This window comes from Emys orbicularis, chromosome 5 (genome assembly GCF_028017835.1).
Source record: "Emys orbicularis isolate rEmyOrb1 chromosome 5, rEmyOrb1.hap1, whole genome shotgun sequence".
Classification (NCBI taxonomy): domain Eukaryota; kingdom Metazoa; phylum Chordata; order Testudines; family Emydidae; genus Emys; species Emys orbicularis.
In genome coordinates this window covers 42,229,561-42,247,545 of record NC_088687.1, presented here as the reverse complement: position 1 = coordinate 42,247,545, position 17,985 = coordinate 42,229,561, and the positions used below count along the sequence as shown (strand labels likewise).

General features: G+C 37.7%; 1 protein-coding gene across 2 annotated transcripts in view; it reads left to right on the top strand.

Moving 5' to 3' along the window:
- The window catches only part of PRDM5 (PR/SET domain 5), a 140,876-nt gene extending 127,892 nt beyond the window's left edge, over positions 1-12,984 (top strand). Inside the window, exons 14-15 of one of the 2 annotated variants that reach the window (XM_065405376.1) lie at positions 2,070-2,174; positions 12,820-12,984. In XM_065405376.1, the coding sequence (XP_065261448.1) occupies positions 2,070-2,174; positions 12,820-12,984 (270 nt within the window). The remainder of the gene's footprint in view (positions 1-2,069; positions 2,175-12,819) is intronic. The other variant, XM_065405377.1, reaches the window with a different exon arrangement.
- The last annotated feature ends 5,001 nt before the right edge of the window (positions 12,985-17,985 follow it).

Sequence of the window (17,985 nt, the reverse complement as noted above, 5' to 3'; positions counted from 1 at the left end):
TAGGTCTGTGTATTGTTTTGGTTTTTTGGCGGGGAGAACAGATGTGTTTGTTTGTGCACGCATGCGCAAAGACCGTAAGCTTCAGAGACGCTGCAAGACTGCATGATAAAGGATTGAGAAAATGTGGGGAATTTGCCATTTTATTTCAGGAAAAAAGTGTGTCCATTGGATATATTTTGATGATCTCTATTTTTTAATTAATTACCAATACTACACTCTGATTTTTTGGAGTTGTTTTTAAAAAGAGGCAAAGATTCATTACATAGTTTTCAAATTGTCACTGAATTCTTGTTGTTCTTCCAAAACAATGCATTTTAACCACAGATGATTCTCAGGGGACAAAGAAAACATTGCAGAACAGGCTTATGTCAGAACTACTCTACCTTCTCTCACTAGGCTATTTAAACGTTTAAAGTGACAGGTCTTTAACATGTTTCTTCAATGCTCTTTAAGGACAAATTCCGTGCTTGATGTTGTGGGCCAGCACAAGACCCTCCATATCTCTTTTAACCTTAAACAGCAGCTGCACAGAGGGAGGGTAGGCAGAGCAGTCACCCTGGATGCTTGTGTAACAACCATGTTGTAATCAGATCTCCTGATTCTGTTACAGTTGTAGTGCAGATGGGTCATTGTAACATAGCTGTTTAAGTACAAACAAAAGATAAACCAAGAGTCTCATAAAATACCTTGGTAACTTTCCAGAAATGACTCACTTAAACCAAATAGGGTGAAATCCTACTCCTACAGAACTCAATAGCAAAACTCCCATTGATTTCAATGGGACCAAAATGTCACCCCCAATCTCTTAATATAGAAGGCCTGATTCTCTACTCCATTACAATAGTTTTCTGCCACTGATTTCTGTGGAACAGTACAACTGGAGTAACAGCACGATGAATGAGGCCTAGAAAGTGTCCCCAGTCAAACTTTGAGTTTGTCAGAGACTGAACACTTGAGTAGTGTTTAAGTGACTTTCCCTACTCCTTAAACGCCACTCTGCATATCGCACAACTTCAGCTATGAAGTCACAACAATGACTTCGTATTACTGGGTTACATAGAATTTGTATTTACTTCCCACTTACTGATGTTTTATCATTTACTTACTTTATTGTTGTTTTAATTCAGAAAACAAAATCTGATAGTTTTTGTTTTCTCAAATAATCCACAAATTTTGAAATTGAAACAATATGAAATGTTGGGCCAAACAAAAACCTCACATGAAAGTGAATGACTAGCAGTAATTTGACTTTGAAAGGCCCTTTGTGTATTTAAAACATTAAAAATGACCATTGACTGTAAGTGCAGCGCCATTTTTATTCATTCAGTCACTTATTTTTTCTGTTATGCCTTTGGATTACTGTTAATGAAGAAGGATTTGTCTTCCCATATAAGGTCTTTGATTAAGTTAAGTTTGGGAAGGTTGTAAAGGGCTTTGAAGAAGAAAATCACTATATAAGCAGTTCTTGATATATGTTCTTTAAATGATTTATTCCAATTAGATTATTGCAACTGTTACAAATAATCGTGGGCTACAGTAGCCACTAACCAATAGTTCCAGTGAAAATACAGATGAGTTGGTGATTCTGTATTTTATTGGGAGATCTTGTGATGAATAAGTGATTAGCCTTCTGTCACCAACTTTTTAAGAGGTGTATTTTGTTTTGTTTTTCACTAACTACTCCCCAGAAAAATGTGGATGGAAATCCTGAGAGTCTAATAGATAACTCACTTGTCTTTATGCTTTAACCTTTCATAGAGGGGAAAGGAAAGTACACTGGGATTTTGTTTTTGTACCTTTCACATTATGAAAAACAGACCCCCAAAACTGCTGTGTTTGAAAGACTAAAACAGATAATTAATTCATAATGGGTGTTGAAGTGGAAACTGTCAGGCCACAGGTTTCCCAGCTTTCACTTAATCATTTGAAACTCATTTTCTGTTGTTTTCACTGACTGCAATCCCTTAGAGAGAATATAAAACTTGCACCATCCAGCATGGAATTCCACTCACTTAATGCCTTGTGCTCTGTGTAAACTCACTTTCACTCACTGTTGTCATTGCTTACAGGAAAAGCCATACCAGTGCTCTGAGTGCAACAAGGCTTTCAGTCAGAAGCGAGGCCTGGATGAGCACATGAGGACCCATACTGGAGAGAAACCATTCCAGTGTGATGTGAGTTGAGCTTTCCCTTTTTCTTCTTGAATTCAACCCAGGAGTCAGACTTTATTTTCCATAAGAGTATTGGCCTATATGTATTTTCACTTTACAGTTACGTGCAACAGCATAAACTAACACTGTTTTATGGTCTTTGATTGCTTAACTAATGAGATCATTGAAGTAATTTTATGTAGCCTCTTGTGTTTCCAAGAGCATCACTGCACACATTTTTATGGCTTATATCCCTAACGAGTTGTTTGCACCATTCTTAATGTAATTTGGATGTTGTGCAGTGCAAATTCATTACCATTTGAGGCATACCTTTTGTTCATTTATAAGACCTTGACAAGTTAATAGCTGGAGATTAGCCTGGATGGGAATATCATTTACTATATTACAGTAGAATCTGAATGTCTGTAATATATATTTTCCATATAATGGTTGTAATGTTGCTGAATAACAAGTGCAAATTCAGAATTTCCAGTTTCTGCTAATCAAAATCTGAATTGAAACTGATAGTACTTTGGCACATGGTCACCTTGTTAAATGATCTCTAAAAGTTGTGCGTCTTGGGTAATGGCTGGAATGCAGTTATATATTTTTATAATATATCACTAGCATGCTCTTTGCGATCTGTAACGTCCCATCTCATAAATGGTGTAGAGACCCTGTGCATGGAGTTTGCAGATGAGAGTGCTGTATCGCTCAACTTTTAAAAATTGATAGTCATCTAAATGGTTGGAATATTCTTTGGAAAGGGTTTTAGGCAGAAGTACTAAATGCCAGAATAAAATTTGTTACTCCGTGGTTCTAAAAAAGTACACAACGTTGTTTCTGTGTTTTTTATCCTTTTATGAATAGTTCACAAACAGACCATGACTTTTACAAATTTATTCCTTATTCTAAAGTGCTCAACAAATAGTTTGTGAACAAGTTTCAGAGAACTCAGAACTAGATATGTGAGCTGTGTGATAGCTCACCTAAGAGCTTTTCTACATGGTGTGTTAGTCCACACCAGAGGAGTGTAAATTCTAGTGAGCACTAGAGTGTTGTGTGCTAACTGGCCTGTGTGGAGCCTACTGGTGTGCACTCAAAGTTCTCTAGCGCATGTTAACATAGTCCCATTTCAAACACTACTACCGTAATGCATGCTAGGGAACTTCGAGTGCACACCAGCACGGTCCACATGGGCCAGTTAGTGCGCGACATGCTAGTGCAGACTAGAATTTACACCCTTCTGGAGTGGACTAAAGCACTGTGTCGACAAGCCCTCAGTTACAAGGCTCTGTTTGCTGAGGAGAATGATCTGGCCTTTACAAAGTACTTCTGATTTCCTTTCATCAGTAAATAAATACACTTTGTTTCTTGATTTAAAAGGATTTCCACTACCATGCCTGAAATAGACTTTCCATAAACTTGGGCACTGATGGGTGCTTGGGACAGAGCCTCGCTCTCTGGCTGACAACTCCAAAATAGATGAGTTAGGCCCCATCAAGCTGAAGATCCCCTTCATGCTCCAAACAGTGAGTGAGTTGGAGAAAGGGAAGAAGCCCTCCAACAGTATCAATAGGTGTTTGAGGGCTTCACCAGATCTGGCTAGCAGTCAGGAACAGGAGAACTCCCAACTCCTGATCCCATTTTTCAGTAGTGGTCAGGGTAGAGGAGCACCCCACCAATGAGCACAGGGCTTTAAATAAAAGTTGTGCTGTGGGTGTTGGGAGTTTCTTACCCTAAACTCCTTGACTGGGCAATGCATATGGGTTATTTCAGGGTTAAAGTATGGATAACTCCTATGGGAATGTACAGACCCAGTGTGGAGAGAGGATTTGTGGTATCCAGAAATAAGGAGCTCATTTACATGAACTTTAAGCCATAGCCACTCCTCAGCTCCCCGATGTGACGATTTCCTCCATTTCTAGTCCTGATTTGCTCAGGTCTTGCCCTTTGTATGTGCTGGCCCAGTGCAGAGTCAGCATGTGGGACTTGCTGGGGTTTGTGTGCTCAGAAGACTGTGTATTTTGGTCTGGATGAGACTGTTATTCTGTAAGCCAAAATCCTGATAGAATTGTGGAAAATTATAAGAGCCATGATGTTCACTAACCAATTTGAAACCACAGTATGATCTTATTAAATATACAGAAACAGAAGTGAGTCCAGCAAGTGAAAGATCAATTGTTTTCCAAATGACCCCATTAGAATCAATCCCAGTTTCATGTTGAGTGCAAAAATGTTTTCTGGGACACCGCAATTTGCATTAACGGCAACATCTCAAATAGTGCACACATCTACAGATATTTAATCCCTCTTACTGGCTCAGACAATATTCTGTTGGAGCAATCCTACTCCAGTTTATATAGGATTTCCTTAATTTAGAGTCATTGTCAATGCTTTCTACAGCTTTCAGATTGCTGTACTTCCTCTCAATTTTTTCAGCCAACTTTCAGTGTCTGTGTAATTTTCCTATAGTGGCTGAGGCTAATGTCATCATCCATAATTATATGCTTGGCCTGCACACACCTTTAAAAATATCTATTTGCGGAACCTTTTTGGAGTATTACGTACCTATGTGATGGTAGAAGCAAAATGGAAAAATTCAGTCATGCTCCAGCAGCCCCCTATATTTGCCTGATTAGTCAGAGGGAATAGTGTCTTCTCTAGCTTTAAAAAAAAAAAAAAAAAAAAAAAAAAATTAAACTAAAACATAATCCATTCAAAACAGGCTTACTCTAAAGGGTTTGGGGTTTTTTTCTTTGTTTTTTGGGGGTACTCATCCATCTCCTTTCTTTTCCCATAAGATTTTTTCACTCTATTCTAAAAAATAAATTACTGCCCCATCTACCCAAATTACTCTTCATTGATGTTCTCTTATCAGCTCCACGCTGCTAGTGGATGCTACGTTTCCTTAGGTGGTATTACCCACACAGAAGCTTCCACGTTATAGTGGTTCAGACATTACTCAGTTACGTATCATTATCTACCACCGAGTGCAGAATTAGAGTGGATAGAGAGTTTTCCTTCCAATTGGAGTCCCAGCTGAAGATGTTACGAACCTAGAAACCAAACACTAGCATGGGTTAATCTAGTCCAGTGTCTTGTCTCACATGCGGTCTAGTACCAGAGTCATTAAAGGAAGATGTAAAAAGCCCAAAAGTGGATAATCTGCCCATAGAAGTTTCTTCTTGACTCCCATCAGTTACGAGTTGGCTTATGCACTGAAGCATGCAGATTTATATTATTTGTGATTTTTTTTTTTTAGTCCTATCTAAGGTAATAGTAGATATTCTCATTAGCTGGTTAAAAAAAAATTCCTACGAAGCTCTTGACCTCAAAGACATCTTGAGTCAATGAGTTCCACAGGTTAATTATGCATTTTGTTTTTTTAAATCCTTTGATCAGTTTTAAATGTCTTGCCATTCACTTTAATTAATGTCCCCTTGTCGTCCTTTTGTTATAGGAAAGGGTTAATAGGAGTGCATAATTTTACTCTATATCATTCATTATTTATATACATCTATCATGTCCCCTCTTATTCTGTGAGCTAAATGGTCTCATTTTTTTCAGTCTGTCCTCATGAAGATTCTCCATGTCACTAATCATACGTCCTGCTATTCTCTGGACTCCTATTTTTGATATATGTTTTAGAGGCAGTAAAGCATCCAGGAGAGAGTAACAAATGCTCATTGAGTCCTTTTTTCACTGTGATTTCATGTATGCAGGGATCAGGATTGAGATGTCGTATAGGGCCAGTTCTGGCAAATTCTTACTTAAGAGAGTAGTCCAATAGAGCTATAATAGTTGCAGTGATCAGGCCAGTAAAGAATCCTTTTAAGGTACGACAAATTTAGTTTCTTTCAGTGACCGTTCTGTTTACCAATTCAAGCGTATATGTGATCATACTGAGGGGGAAAAAAAAAAAAAGTCTGGTAATGAATCACTGATTTTTCTTACCTGGTATCAAGAGCAGTCATAATGACTATTCAGTGCCTTTTAAATAACCCCTTTATTCTAGGTGTCAAGCTTTGCCATTGTTAATACTAATGACTTTAGCATTTAGCACTAGGAAATGCCTCTAGTGCCAAAGGGTTAAACAAGATCAGGTTTCATCTGTTGAAGTAAAGCATTTTTATTGGCCTCATGAAAAGGCTTCACTTGCCCCTAACAGAAATAATTGATGCACTTTTACCTTTGAAAATGCTCCTTGGGTGTAAATATTCTTTGCCTTCTGGAACCAGAAATAAAAACAGCAGCTTCTCCTTTTTTCTCTCTCTCTCTCTCTCGGAGCAAATGTGATGGATGTTATGGTATTGGGCTTTAGTGAGTCAAAGTAATCCATGCACTACTTTTGATTAGTATATTATATTTATTTTGAAATCTGCTTAGTTTTTAATCAAAAATATTGTCAAGGTTTTTGTTTTAATTACTTCACCTTCATAAGGGTAACGGTTCAAAGTTGAATCCTGCACAGATCTCAGTAATATTAGTGGAAATCAGCTTCCCACATACTACAGTGAAAATCTTAGCATATCATCTACAAAAAAAAGTGCACTAAACTGGAATTGATTGTTTTAAATATCTGTCCTCTGAAAATATGCATGTTTTTATCAAAAAGACAAATGAACCATAGTTGCTTTTATAAGCAACAGATGCTTCTCTAGGAGCAAAAAGGGCATGCATTGCCTATCCTGGTTTATTTCTGGTATGGTACAATCTCTTCACACTGTTCTTTCAGTTGACCCTAAACATACCTTTGTGTGTTGGCTATCACCATCTTCCACACTAAAACCGTTGATCATTGTAATGAGATTCAATGTTCAAGTGAGCATATAGTAGGACTTTGTAAATCAATAAAATGTAACAGGTTAATTACAAAATTGAGATGAAAAGCAAACACTTTAAAACAATTTTACAGTTACATAGAAAGCATCACAAGAAGGATCATATATTCAAGTAATGGTTGTTATACTGTCTGGTCTCTGTTCCTTTCCAAAAAAAAGATAATTAGAACGGTTTAAGGGCTTGAAGCAAAGCCTGTAACATGTAATGCTAAATCCCGTCATTGTATGGCCACTGAAAATGAAATAACGTGTCCTTAATACAACCTTAATAAGCTTTTTAATCTAAAAATATAGAGGAATTATTCTGGAGTTCTAGGCCTTGATTCAGCATTACATGGGAGGCAGTATTGCCTAGTGGAAAAAGCAGTGGTCTGGGACTCCGGAGACATGGATTCAATTTCTAGCTCTGCTACTGAGCGCTGAATGATTTTGCCCCTCTATGGTAATATAAATGGCTGCCCTTTGTAAAGCACTGTGAGATCTACTGATGAAAAGAGCTAGGTGTTATTACTTAAGCATGTGCTTGTGTGCTTTGCTGGATTAGGCAATTAAATTGTCAGCTTTATCAGCCGAGTTCAGAAACCTTTTCCTTCAGCATTCCATGGTGTTTTTCTACTCCAGAACTGCTTTTCAACCAGTCAGAAAGCTCTGTTGTCATAATGTGATTTTTACAATATGTAAACATAGTAATAATCAGGAAATGATGCATTTCATTTTAGGTGAATTACATTTGCAGTTTAAAGCAATATTTCTGACTAGCTAATCTTATTCTTAACACTGCTACATTTTGTGGCCTCATTCTAAGGTTTAATCTTGGTAATGCACTTTTTTATTTTTGCATGGAATTTTGCGATATTGCCATTATTGAATATAAAGAGGAATTAACATTGGATAACCTGTGTCTGTAAGCAGTTTATCCTTCTCCTATGGCAGACAATCTGCCATTGTTAAGCTGTCATCGTTGTACAATGGGGATTCATTAGAATTTACTTACTCAAAGGTGAACTTGACATACTGCATTTTATTCATGGAGGTATTCATATTGGTTATTGTACAGTATATAGGTTTTGTGTGCATACAAATATATGTATGTAATATCTGTGTGGGCATATACAATGTCGGTTTCATGGCTGTCATGATTATTACAAAAATAGCCATTATATTTGACATTTTTGGATTTGTGTATGTGCATGTGTTTGAGTGGAACATGATGGTCACAGCTGGACAAACTTTACTCAAGCCTTAAGAGCAACAAGGTTACTTCCTGGGTTGTATGGGAGTGTAGGAGAGAGCAAGAGATCAGCAAAAGCCACTGCACCAACATAAGACCAGAGCAATGGCCTCTATAAGTAACTTTTATTTTCAGAGGGCCATAAGGTTCTCCTGTTGCCTGGGGTAAAAGGATAATTGCTTGATCACCACATTTGCTATTCAAAGGTCAGCATTGTTACATCATCTCATCTATTTAACACTGCTCCATTGCAACAGCATATGTACTGTTCTTGTTGTTTGGAAAAAATAAGTTATTTTGCATACAAAATATTGCCTTTGACTATTGCCCTTTTCTCTATGACCATCCTATGACTTTTCCTTAATTGGCATAAAACAATTACATTCCAGGTCAGAATAACCTATTTATATAAACATATTGAACTGGTTTTATTGAGTTAGAAGGGAGCCGCACCATTTGAAATGCAGCACCAGCACTAGTTAGCACAACTACAACTTTAAAACTCCACCTTTCTTGATAGTGAATTCCACTGCTACTACCAAGGTCCCATACTTATAAGACACTCCTTTCCTGCAGGAAAGGTGGATGTTGTGATCCCAGGACTGCAGCGGTTATTACAAGAGTGCAACAAGTTTCACTCTTCAATCACCGTAAGGACATGCTTAAAAAAAAAAAAAAAGTTATCGCCTAAGAAGTCAATACACAAATACCAATGTACCAAGACGAAAGTCAGTATGTGAAAATATACCTGCAATCTTTCAAAACAACGATTAAGCTATCCTACATACAGAAGAATTAATTTCTGAAAATGGGTATGCAAAATCGATACCCCTTAAAATGGTGTCGACAGAACTTAACAGTTCAGCTTGGATACAAACTGATGGCATAAAGCCTAGCACGGTGGAACCCCCTTTCTCCCCCATTCCCCCCGGGCTCCTCATCATCATCATCATCACGCCCATAATGACATTGGTCGTTGGGGCACCATCATTGATGAGTAATCAACCAATTGTCTCCACCCCGATGACTGTGTGTTAGTGCTTGAGTCTCCACAAAGTCCATTCCTGTCCACTCTTTTATGTTTTCAATCCATCTCTTCTTCTGTCTACCTCTTCTTCTCTTCCCCTGTACTGTCCCTTGGAGGATGATCTTGGATAGGCCAGATGATCTTGTTACATGGCCATACCATTTCAGCTTGTGCTTCTTCGTGGTCGTCAGGAGGTCTTCATATGACCCAGCGCATTGGGTGATGATATTGTGGACCTCTTCATTAGTGACGTGATGGGAGATGCCCAGGATTTTACGGAAGCATCTCATCTCTACTACCTGTATTTTCCGTTCAAGTTCTGCCATAAGGGTCCATGTCTCGCACGCATACAGAAAAATGGAGATGACAATGCATGCAGCAGTTTGTTTGGATTCCAGGGAAATGTTCTTATTCCTCCAGATTGGCTTTAGCTTTGTCACGGCTGTTGCTGTTTGCGCAGTTCTTGCCCGAATTTCTGCCTTGGATCCTTGATCAGTGATGATTGCCCCCAAATACTTGAACTGTTTCACTGTCTCCAGCTCTTGTCCACTGATAGTGATATGTGAGCTGATCGCATCACGTTTGTCATCAGCTTGGTTTTCTCTACACTGATTTCCATGCCATATTTTGCAGAGGTTTCATCCAATCGTTTCACAAGGTTGGCAAGGTCATCTTCACTGCCTGCCAGGCCATCAATGACATCAGAGAACTGAAGATTTTAGATTGTTCGCCCCCCCCAATGGTGACTGTGCATATGTGATCTTCTAGGGCATCAGTTATTATGCAACCACCAGACAAATGGAGATCCTAGTGTCTTAGACAGCCCAGATTCAACAGAGGAGGATGACTTTCCAGTACTACATGAAGAAGTGGAGACAGCTGTGAAATCACTCAAGAATGGAAAGGCTACAGGTATTAACAACATCCCAGCCAAACTGATGAAATTCGGAGGAGAAATAGTAATAGATGTACTCAGGAAGGTCTGCAACAAGATCTGGCAGACCGGTGACTGGCCCTCTACGTGGACACAGTCACTAATCATCATTCTGCCAAAGAAAGGCAACCTGCAATTGTGTCAAAATTACTAGACCATAAGCTTAATTAGCCATCCCAGCAAAGTGACATTGAAAGGCATATTGAACAGATTAAAGCCACAAGTGGAAAATATCATAGTTGAAGAACAGGCTGGCTTTCGTGCTGGAAGAAGTACCACAGAACAGATTTTCAACCTTCGTGTTCTATGTGAGAAGTACTTACAACACCAGCAGGACATCTACCATGTCTTTGTTGACTTCAAGAAGGCGTTTGACAGAGTATGGCACGAAGCTCTCTGGGCAACCATGAAGAAGTACAATGTTGGTCGTAAACTTATTCTTACCATTAAACAACTGTATGCCAAGGCCAGCAGTGCAGTTCTCGTCAATGGCACAATAGGAGAGTGGTTTCACACCACTGTTTGAGTCCGGCAAAGCTGCCTTCTTTCGCCCACACTGTTCAACATCTACTTGGAGCGCATAATGACTGATGCCCTGATGTTCTCTTCCCCCCCCCCCCCCCCCCGGCTACTACAATACAAATAATAATATTGGGAGCTTACTGTAAGACCTTGTCTGTGTGAGACCTTTTTGTACCATGGCATAGCAAGTGTGCTCATGTACTCTAGGCCACCATTATTCTGAGATCAAGGCCTGGATTATCTCTATATGTATTTCAGCACAATGTTTTTGCAACAACTTTCTATGAAACTAAAATAAAAACTTACCATGTCTCTGTTTCTCTGCTTTGTATTAATTCATTCCTTTTCTCCTCTGTCTGACATTATTTCCTCAGTCTTTGTCTATTTTATTGCCAGTTAACTTTCCTTTTCTCTATTTCCATTCTTTAAATAGCTACTACCATTCCCTTTGTTCTTTCACTCCTCCTATTTCTATTTTCCTCCTTTCACTTCATCCTTATGTAAAAGACCTCTGAAGTTTAATAAGTATAGATATGATTCTATAGACATTACTCTTAAAACTATACAATAGAGAGTTTATTATTCCTATTATAATTTTTTAATATTTCTATGATAATCATGCCCAAATGCATCAATAAGGTCCAGACCCCAGTGTGTGTGTTTTAACTGAGTGTCCCTTTAACAGAAATATATAAGAAGCTTTCTGTTGGTGGCCACCTTCATTTTGTTCAGCATGTTACTGTTCCTCTTCACTAATATAAGCATAGCATTGTGATTCTGCTCCATGTCCATGCACACCAAGTTATTTCCTGGGGGAGAACAATCATCTTCTGACAGACATTCACAGCAGTAGCACAAAGAATACAGAAATTGCTGACAAAACAATATTCTTTTGTTTCAGGTTTTCCAACAGTGAAAGTCCTTCTTTAAAGTACATACATAGCACTTGAAAGTTCAGTGCCCTTCGTCCACCTTTCCTCTTGATATGCCTACAGTAATTTTAATTTCGTTCCAAAGTGCTATGAAAAGCATTTAATCAATCATTATAGTTTAATTCTGGACAAGCAAACACAGTCAGGGCATGCAGTGAGTTTTTTTTCCTCGTTTTCTGGCTATGGGAAAGATCCTGTAACTTACTTTTAGGAGTATTTTTTTCTTGACTAGTTGCAGTGACATTAATGCACTTGTATACTACTACTACTACTACTACTCAATATAAGACAGGGTTACAGAATCAGAACTTAAGTTAAGGGAACATTGAATGAGCAATAGGGTACTTAGTGGATTATTCCCTACTGGTATATTTTTAGGTTCAAATCCAGCTCCCAGTGCCCAACCCAAATATCTGGGCAGGAAGATTGGCAGATATACAGGGAGGCAGGAAGGAGAAATCCTCTGCACTTCTTCCAAACCATGAAATGGGTGCAGAGCCACTCTGTAGAAGCTGTGCAGGGTTGAGGGGAAGAAATGGAAATAGTACCATGTGATTGATATGACCAATCATGACTAACAACACCGTTCTTATTTCAAATGACAAGTGAATACTTTGCATGAGCTATACAAAGAGTTTAACATTCATTGAGTGAAGGCAAATAAATAATTCGGAAGAAATTGCAATCTGACAGTGTGCAGAAAAGCTAAATTTGTCTACTAACATTTTGTTCAGTTATTAGATTGGGCTTGTTCTATGAATTCACAATATGCAAGACGTATACATTTAGGGCCTAATTTTCCAAATATGTACATGTGGGCACTTCACCCCACATGAGCAGTCCTTTCAGCTTCAATGCAATTCTTTTGAAGAACTAGGAAGTCATTGACTTCAGTACGACTATGCATATGAACAAGTTCCTCAATGCTTCCAGAAGTGTGGTTTTAAAAAAAAAAAAATTGCCCATCTTGCCAACTGTTAACCTAAGAAGGCAAAGATATAAGAAACAGAGCAATATAACTTAAAGGGAGTTAGTCTTCCAAAGTCTTAGCTCATGTTCTCAGTTTTGCAAATACATAAGGCTAGAAGTTCACGTATCATTGCATTGATGTAAAATGTTTTACACATGTTCAGGTTTTTTGAATATTTTTTTATTTTTGTCGTGTTTTCCCTGCTTTAGGTTTGTGATTTATCCTTCAGCCTGAAGAAAATGTTGATCCGACACAAGCTGACTCACAATCCCAATCGTCCAATGGCTGAATGCCAGCTTTGCCACAAGAAGTTTACAAGAAACGACTACCTCAAAGTGCACATGGAAAATGTACATGGAGAAACTGACAGCTAACCATGGCTTATGCAAGAAGAGTGTGTCTAGTGTTCAAGAGTGTTCCATTTGTACATGTACAAACTCCAGACTTCTCACCTGATGACTGAGCAGAGACAGGAAAAATAACTGTAATATGTCCACAATCTTTTTTCCATTTGGCTTTGTGTTTATGTTACTAGAGTTTTTTTTAATCAAGTAAAACACAGTTTGAAGATAAAAGAACTTTTCTTTCTCTTATAATATACACAGTTTTATTTGCAGCCTTGGTACCTTAGATGTTGGTGGTGTTATCCTGAAATTTTGGACATAGATCAGTGTATCTGAAGCTTCTGGAGCACAGTAAATGCAGTTGGATAAATTCACTTTCATCCTGATTGACCAGTGATCCAAACAAATTTTATTCCAATATTAACACCGCACTTTATTAGAACATAGTTTCTTCACACTTTTAGTGCCTTTAATTATTAGATAAAATGGACTAACTTTGTGGCATCTCAAGGTCAATTTAATGTATGGTACAGAAACTGCAGGAGTCTGCACTCTCACGCACTTTAACATAATCAGCAAGAAAGACATAATTTCTTCTAGTTGCCATTGTGTGAGACAAGAGCAAAAGCTGTGAACAATTTAGGTTTTAAAACCATATTAATGCCCACAGTTGTAACTGGCAGGGCCAGGAGGGAAAAAAACATGGCTTCTGCAAATACAATTGTCTGGTTAAGGCAAAAAATGTGTATTCAATTTACTGGGGAAAATGCTGTTCCCTGAGGTTTTATCCTGTGGAAATCAGCTGCCCTGATTATCCCACTTAAATGGCTTTGGTTTTCATAAAACTGTTAATGAGCACCAGGAAAAAAATATTGTGTACAACTGCGTAACAGTCAAATTCTCCCAGATGTTAAATTAAGATTTGTATTCCACAGTTCTTAAAAAGAATTCTCATATGCTATCCATGTATGCTACTGTATAACAAAGAGCTCGTTTTTACCTAATGAGACTGTGAAAAGCATAACTCTAGCAGTGGATTGCATTTGAGGTTCTATCCAATTCCTCAGTAGTCTTCACAGTTAAACATTAGGGCTCTGCTTCTGTGCTCACGTTCATTTTAGTTTGTGGACCAATATTGTTAGGAATAATTTGTAACTATACACCTTGTTCCTGCTAGAAGCTTATCTCAGTTGCTGATGGGAAATGTTGTAAACTTCCCCCTGGACTGCAACAGTGACCAGACAGACACTGGATGGATGAGCAAGAGGAAATAGAAGGTGAAATCCTGGCCCCCCCTGAAGTCAATGGTAAAACTCAATTTGACTTCACTGGGGACAGAATTTCAACCACTGTTTCCATTCTGGAAGGAAATGAGGGGGCCAGAAGCATCATCTTTTCTTTCCCTATTAATGGTCTTACGTGTATTTTGGATCCAATCCACTGGATAGCCTACAGTCAATTACACATTTTCTCTTCAGTTTTGAGAATTATCAGTAACATTATTAATTTTCAAAAATGTGAACAGAACACCTCATGGGTTCCTGTTGAAACTAAAAAGAAAGTATATCACTAATAAGTATGTTCTGAGGAAAGGACTATTTCAGGGGGTTGCCCACATTTCCATAGTGTTCACCATATTTTACTACAAGACTATTTTTTTGGACCACTTCCCTTCCCATTAAAGTTGTATAATACTGTGGGGCAACTGTGGCAATTGTTTACAAGGTGTCATTTTATAAGAGACTTTTAATGTACTTACTCGTCTTTTAATGCAATTAACTAGGTGGAAGCACCATCATTTTGGGCCAGACCAATGACCTTTTGTTTAGGTACCATGTGACCAGCCAGGTCACAAGGGACCCTCTGCTCTATCTGGATGACACTAAAGTCTGTCATCCAAAAACTTGCTTATAAAACTAGAATAGACACAGTAATAAGCCGACGGATATGATGCTACACATATAAGATGTAATTATAATGTATGGGCCACTCTCAGTTACGCTAATGTAAATCCAGTGTAGCACCACTGAATTAATCCGATTTGACAGTAAATTGAGGAGAATTTACCACATGCATATGTTGTCATTTTATATTTGATACATTATAACCTATGATATTTAATTTTAATTAAAATAGAACTTATTTTCCTATATTTTATAACAGTTTGTCTCCATGTCATATTTTAGGCACAAAGTATGTTTCATTTTATAATTCATTATTCAGCAATGGTTGGTTCATTTTATTGCATTGTTTGATTTTTGAAATACATATTGAATCTTATTTTATTGAGTAGGACATCTGTAAATTTGGGAAGAGGAGAATCATTGGGAATGTTTTGTTAGTTTGGAATCTCAACTACCTTTGTGAAACTTCTAAATGTAGATTTCTTTATACATAGTTTGATTTCTGAGAATCTTATGAAACTCTGAAGACTTACCAATTTTGTCTGCTTTAATTATATATATATATATTACAGGTGTGTCAGACAAATATCGCAAAAGCCTAAGTTGAATTTATGTTTACTCCTCTTTTGGGAAAGTTCTCGTGAAGGAGTTTACTGGCAAGGATATTTGCAGAAACAGAGTATTTTAAATTAACTTGCTGCTGTTATTAGTAAGAGAAACCTGATACCAAGAGTTACATTCAGCCAATAAGTGAACAGAAACATAACGTGTGTTGTTGACAAAAATAAAATGAAAAAAAAATTAATTTGGGTGGGATTTTTTTTTCTTTCTCCCCACTAGCTTTCTCCTCCTCTTTTGTTTTCCCACTTTTTAGTGACAGAATATGAAGAGGAGGGAGGAAACAAACCTGAAAAATATTTTTTTTTTAAATTGATTTTTTTTTATTTAATTTTCATTTGAAAATGTGTTTCTTTTCAAAACCCCATGGAACACTTTTTTCAATTTAGTAATCATTTCTACCAATTTTTTTCTAAAACAATTTGGTGAACAATTTTGAATAATAGTGATTTTTCTCAAATGTGATTATCTGCATGAACATGAAAAATCATTAATTTTTATTAATTTTATTTAGTGTCAAAGCACTACTGAATAAATTGCAGCAAAAGTTCAATTATACTTGTATACACTGTAAATGATAGTTGCAGCTGTGTATTTGACAAGCTCTCTCATTAGCAGGGATGGTTATGGTCAATATTTGGAGGAGAGACCTCCAGGGAAAACAAGCAGGAGCTGCAGGAAGTTATGCTGAAGTTTCAGCAGACTATAACCTATCTCAGAGCTGAATCTTGTAATGATGCCCATCTGGAATTTCAGGAGTTTAAGTATATTAAGAACAAAAAGAATCCTAGCAATGGTATTGGTCCTAGGATGACCAGACAGCAAATGTGAAAAATCGGGATGGGGTGGGGAGTAATAGGAACCTATATAAGAAAAAGACCCAAAAATCAGGACTGATCCTATAAAATCGGGACATTTGGTCACCCTAATTGGTCCATTACTAGATGGAAATGGAAGATTATCAATAATAAGGGAGAAATATACAATAAATATTTCTGTTCTGTGTTTGGGGAAAAAACAGAAGATATCATCATCATATGATATGGCTAACACTCTTTCAATTCCAAATTAACATCATCCTGAGTTACAACAGCAACTATTAAAGTTAGACATTTTTAAATCAGCAGGTGTGGCTAATATGCATCCAAGAGTTTTCAAAGAACTTGACTTTCAAAAAGTCTTAGAACACTGGGGAAGTTCCAGAAGAAGAAAGCCCATGTTTGTGCCAATATTTAAAAAGAGTAAATGCAGTGACTCAGGTTATTTTAGGCCTGTCAGTTTGACATGGATCCCAGCCAAATTAATGGAGTAGTTAATATGGGGACTTGATTAATAAAGAATTAAAGGAGGGTAATATAATTAATGCCAATCCATATGGGTTTATGGAAAATAGATCCTGTCAAATTAAGCTGTTACTTTTTTTTTAATGAGATTAGAAGGTTGGTTGATAAAAGTAATAGTTTTGATGTAACAGACTTCTCTAAGGCATTTGACTTGGTACTACACAATAATTTGATTAAACAAACTAAAGTGACACACAGTTAACCTGGCACACATTAAATGGATTAAAAACTGTCTAACTGATAGGTCTCACAATGTATTTGTAAGTGGGTTCTAAAGGAATTATTTTGGGGAAGTTCTGTGGCCTGTGTTATAAAGGAGGCCAGATTCAATGATCTCAAGGGTGTCTTCTGGCCTTAGAGTCTATGAATCTACTCCTGAGTCAGTACAGAACCAATGCCTGTCTTTAAAGCTGCAGGTAATTCTATTATAAGAGCTGCTGTGATCTGTCCAAGGGATACAACACATGGAAGAACACTGGTTTGGGAGGTAATGTGACCAATATTACAGTATTCACAATACTGAACTGTATACTGAGTTTATATCAAGGATACAGCACAATTATAAACCCTGTTTCCAGTTGGCCATAACTTTTTTTAAATAATTGTTCTTTCAGAATAAAAAAAAATTTCCATTGATTTCCTGATACCATATATGATTTTTTTTTTAAGCTAAAGAAAATTCCCTTCAACCAATTTTGCGTAATGGGAGAGTGAAATATGCCATTTTATGTCTCCCCTCCCCCCCACCCCGGTCACCACCTGCCATGCATGCGCACACTTGGGGGGGGGGGGGGAGGGTTGGGGGGAGAGGCGGTTCGGATAGTCCAATGTAGGAAACCAAAAATATTAATTTGTTGACATGATTCATGTCTCTTGGGTCAGAGACAGCCAACTGTTCCAAAACAAAACATCAGCGACAGGAGACAATCATATGTAAAGGGGAAAAAAATTAGATATTTAATATATGGAGATATACCTATCTCATAGAGCTGGAAGGGACCCTGAAAGGTTATTGAGTTCAGCCCCCTTCCTTCACTAGCAGGTCCAAGTACTGATTTTTGCCCCAGATCCCTAAGTGGCCCCCTTAATCATTGAACTCACAACCCTGGGTTTAGCAGGCCAATGCTCGAACCACTGAGCTATCCCTCCCCTCCCCCCAATCTGCA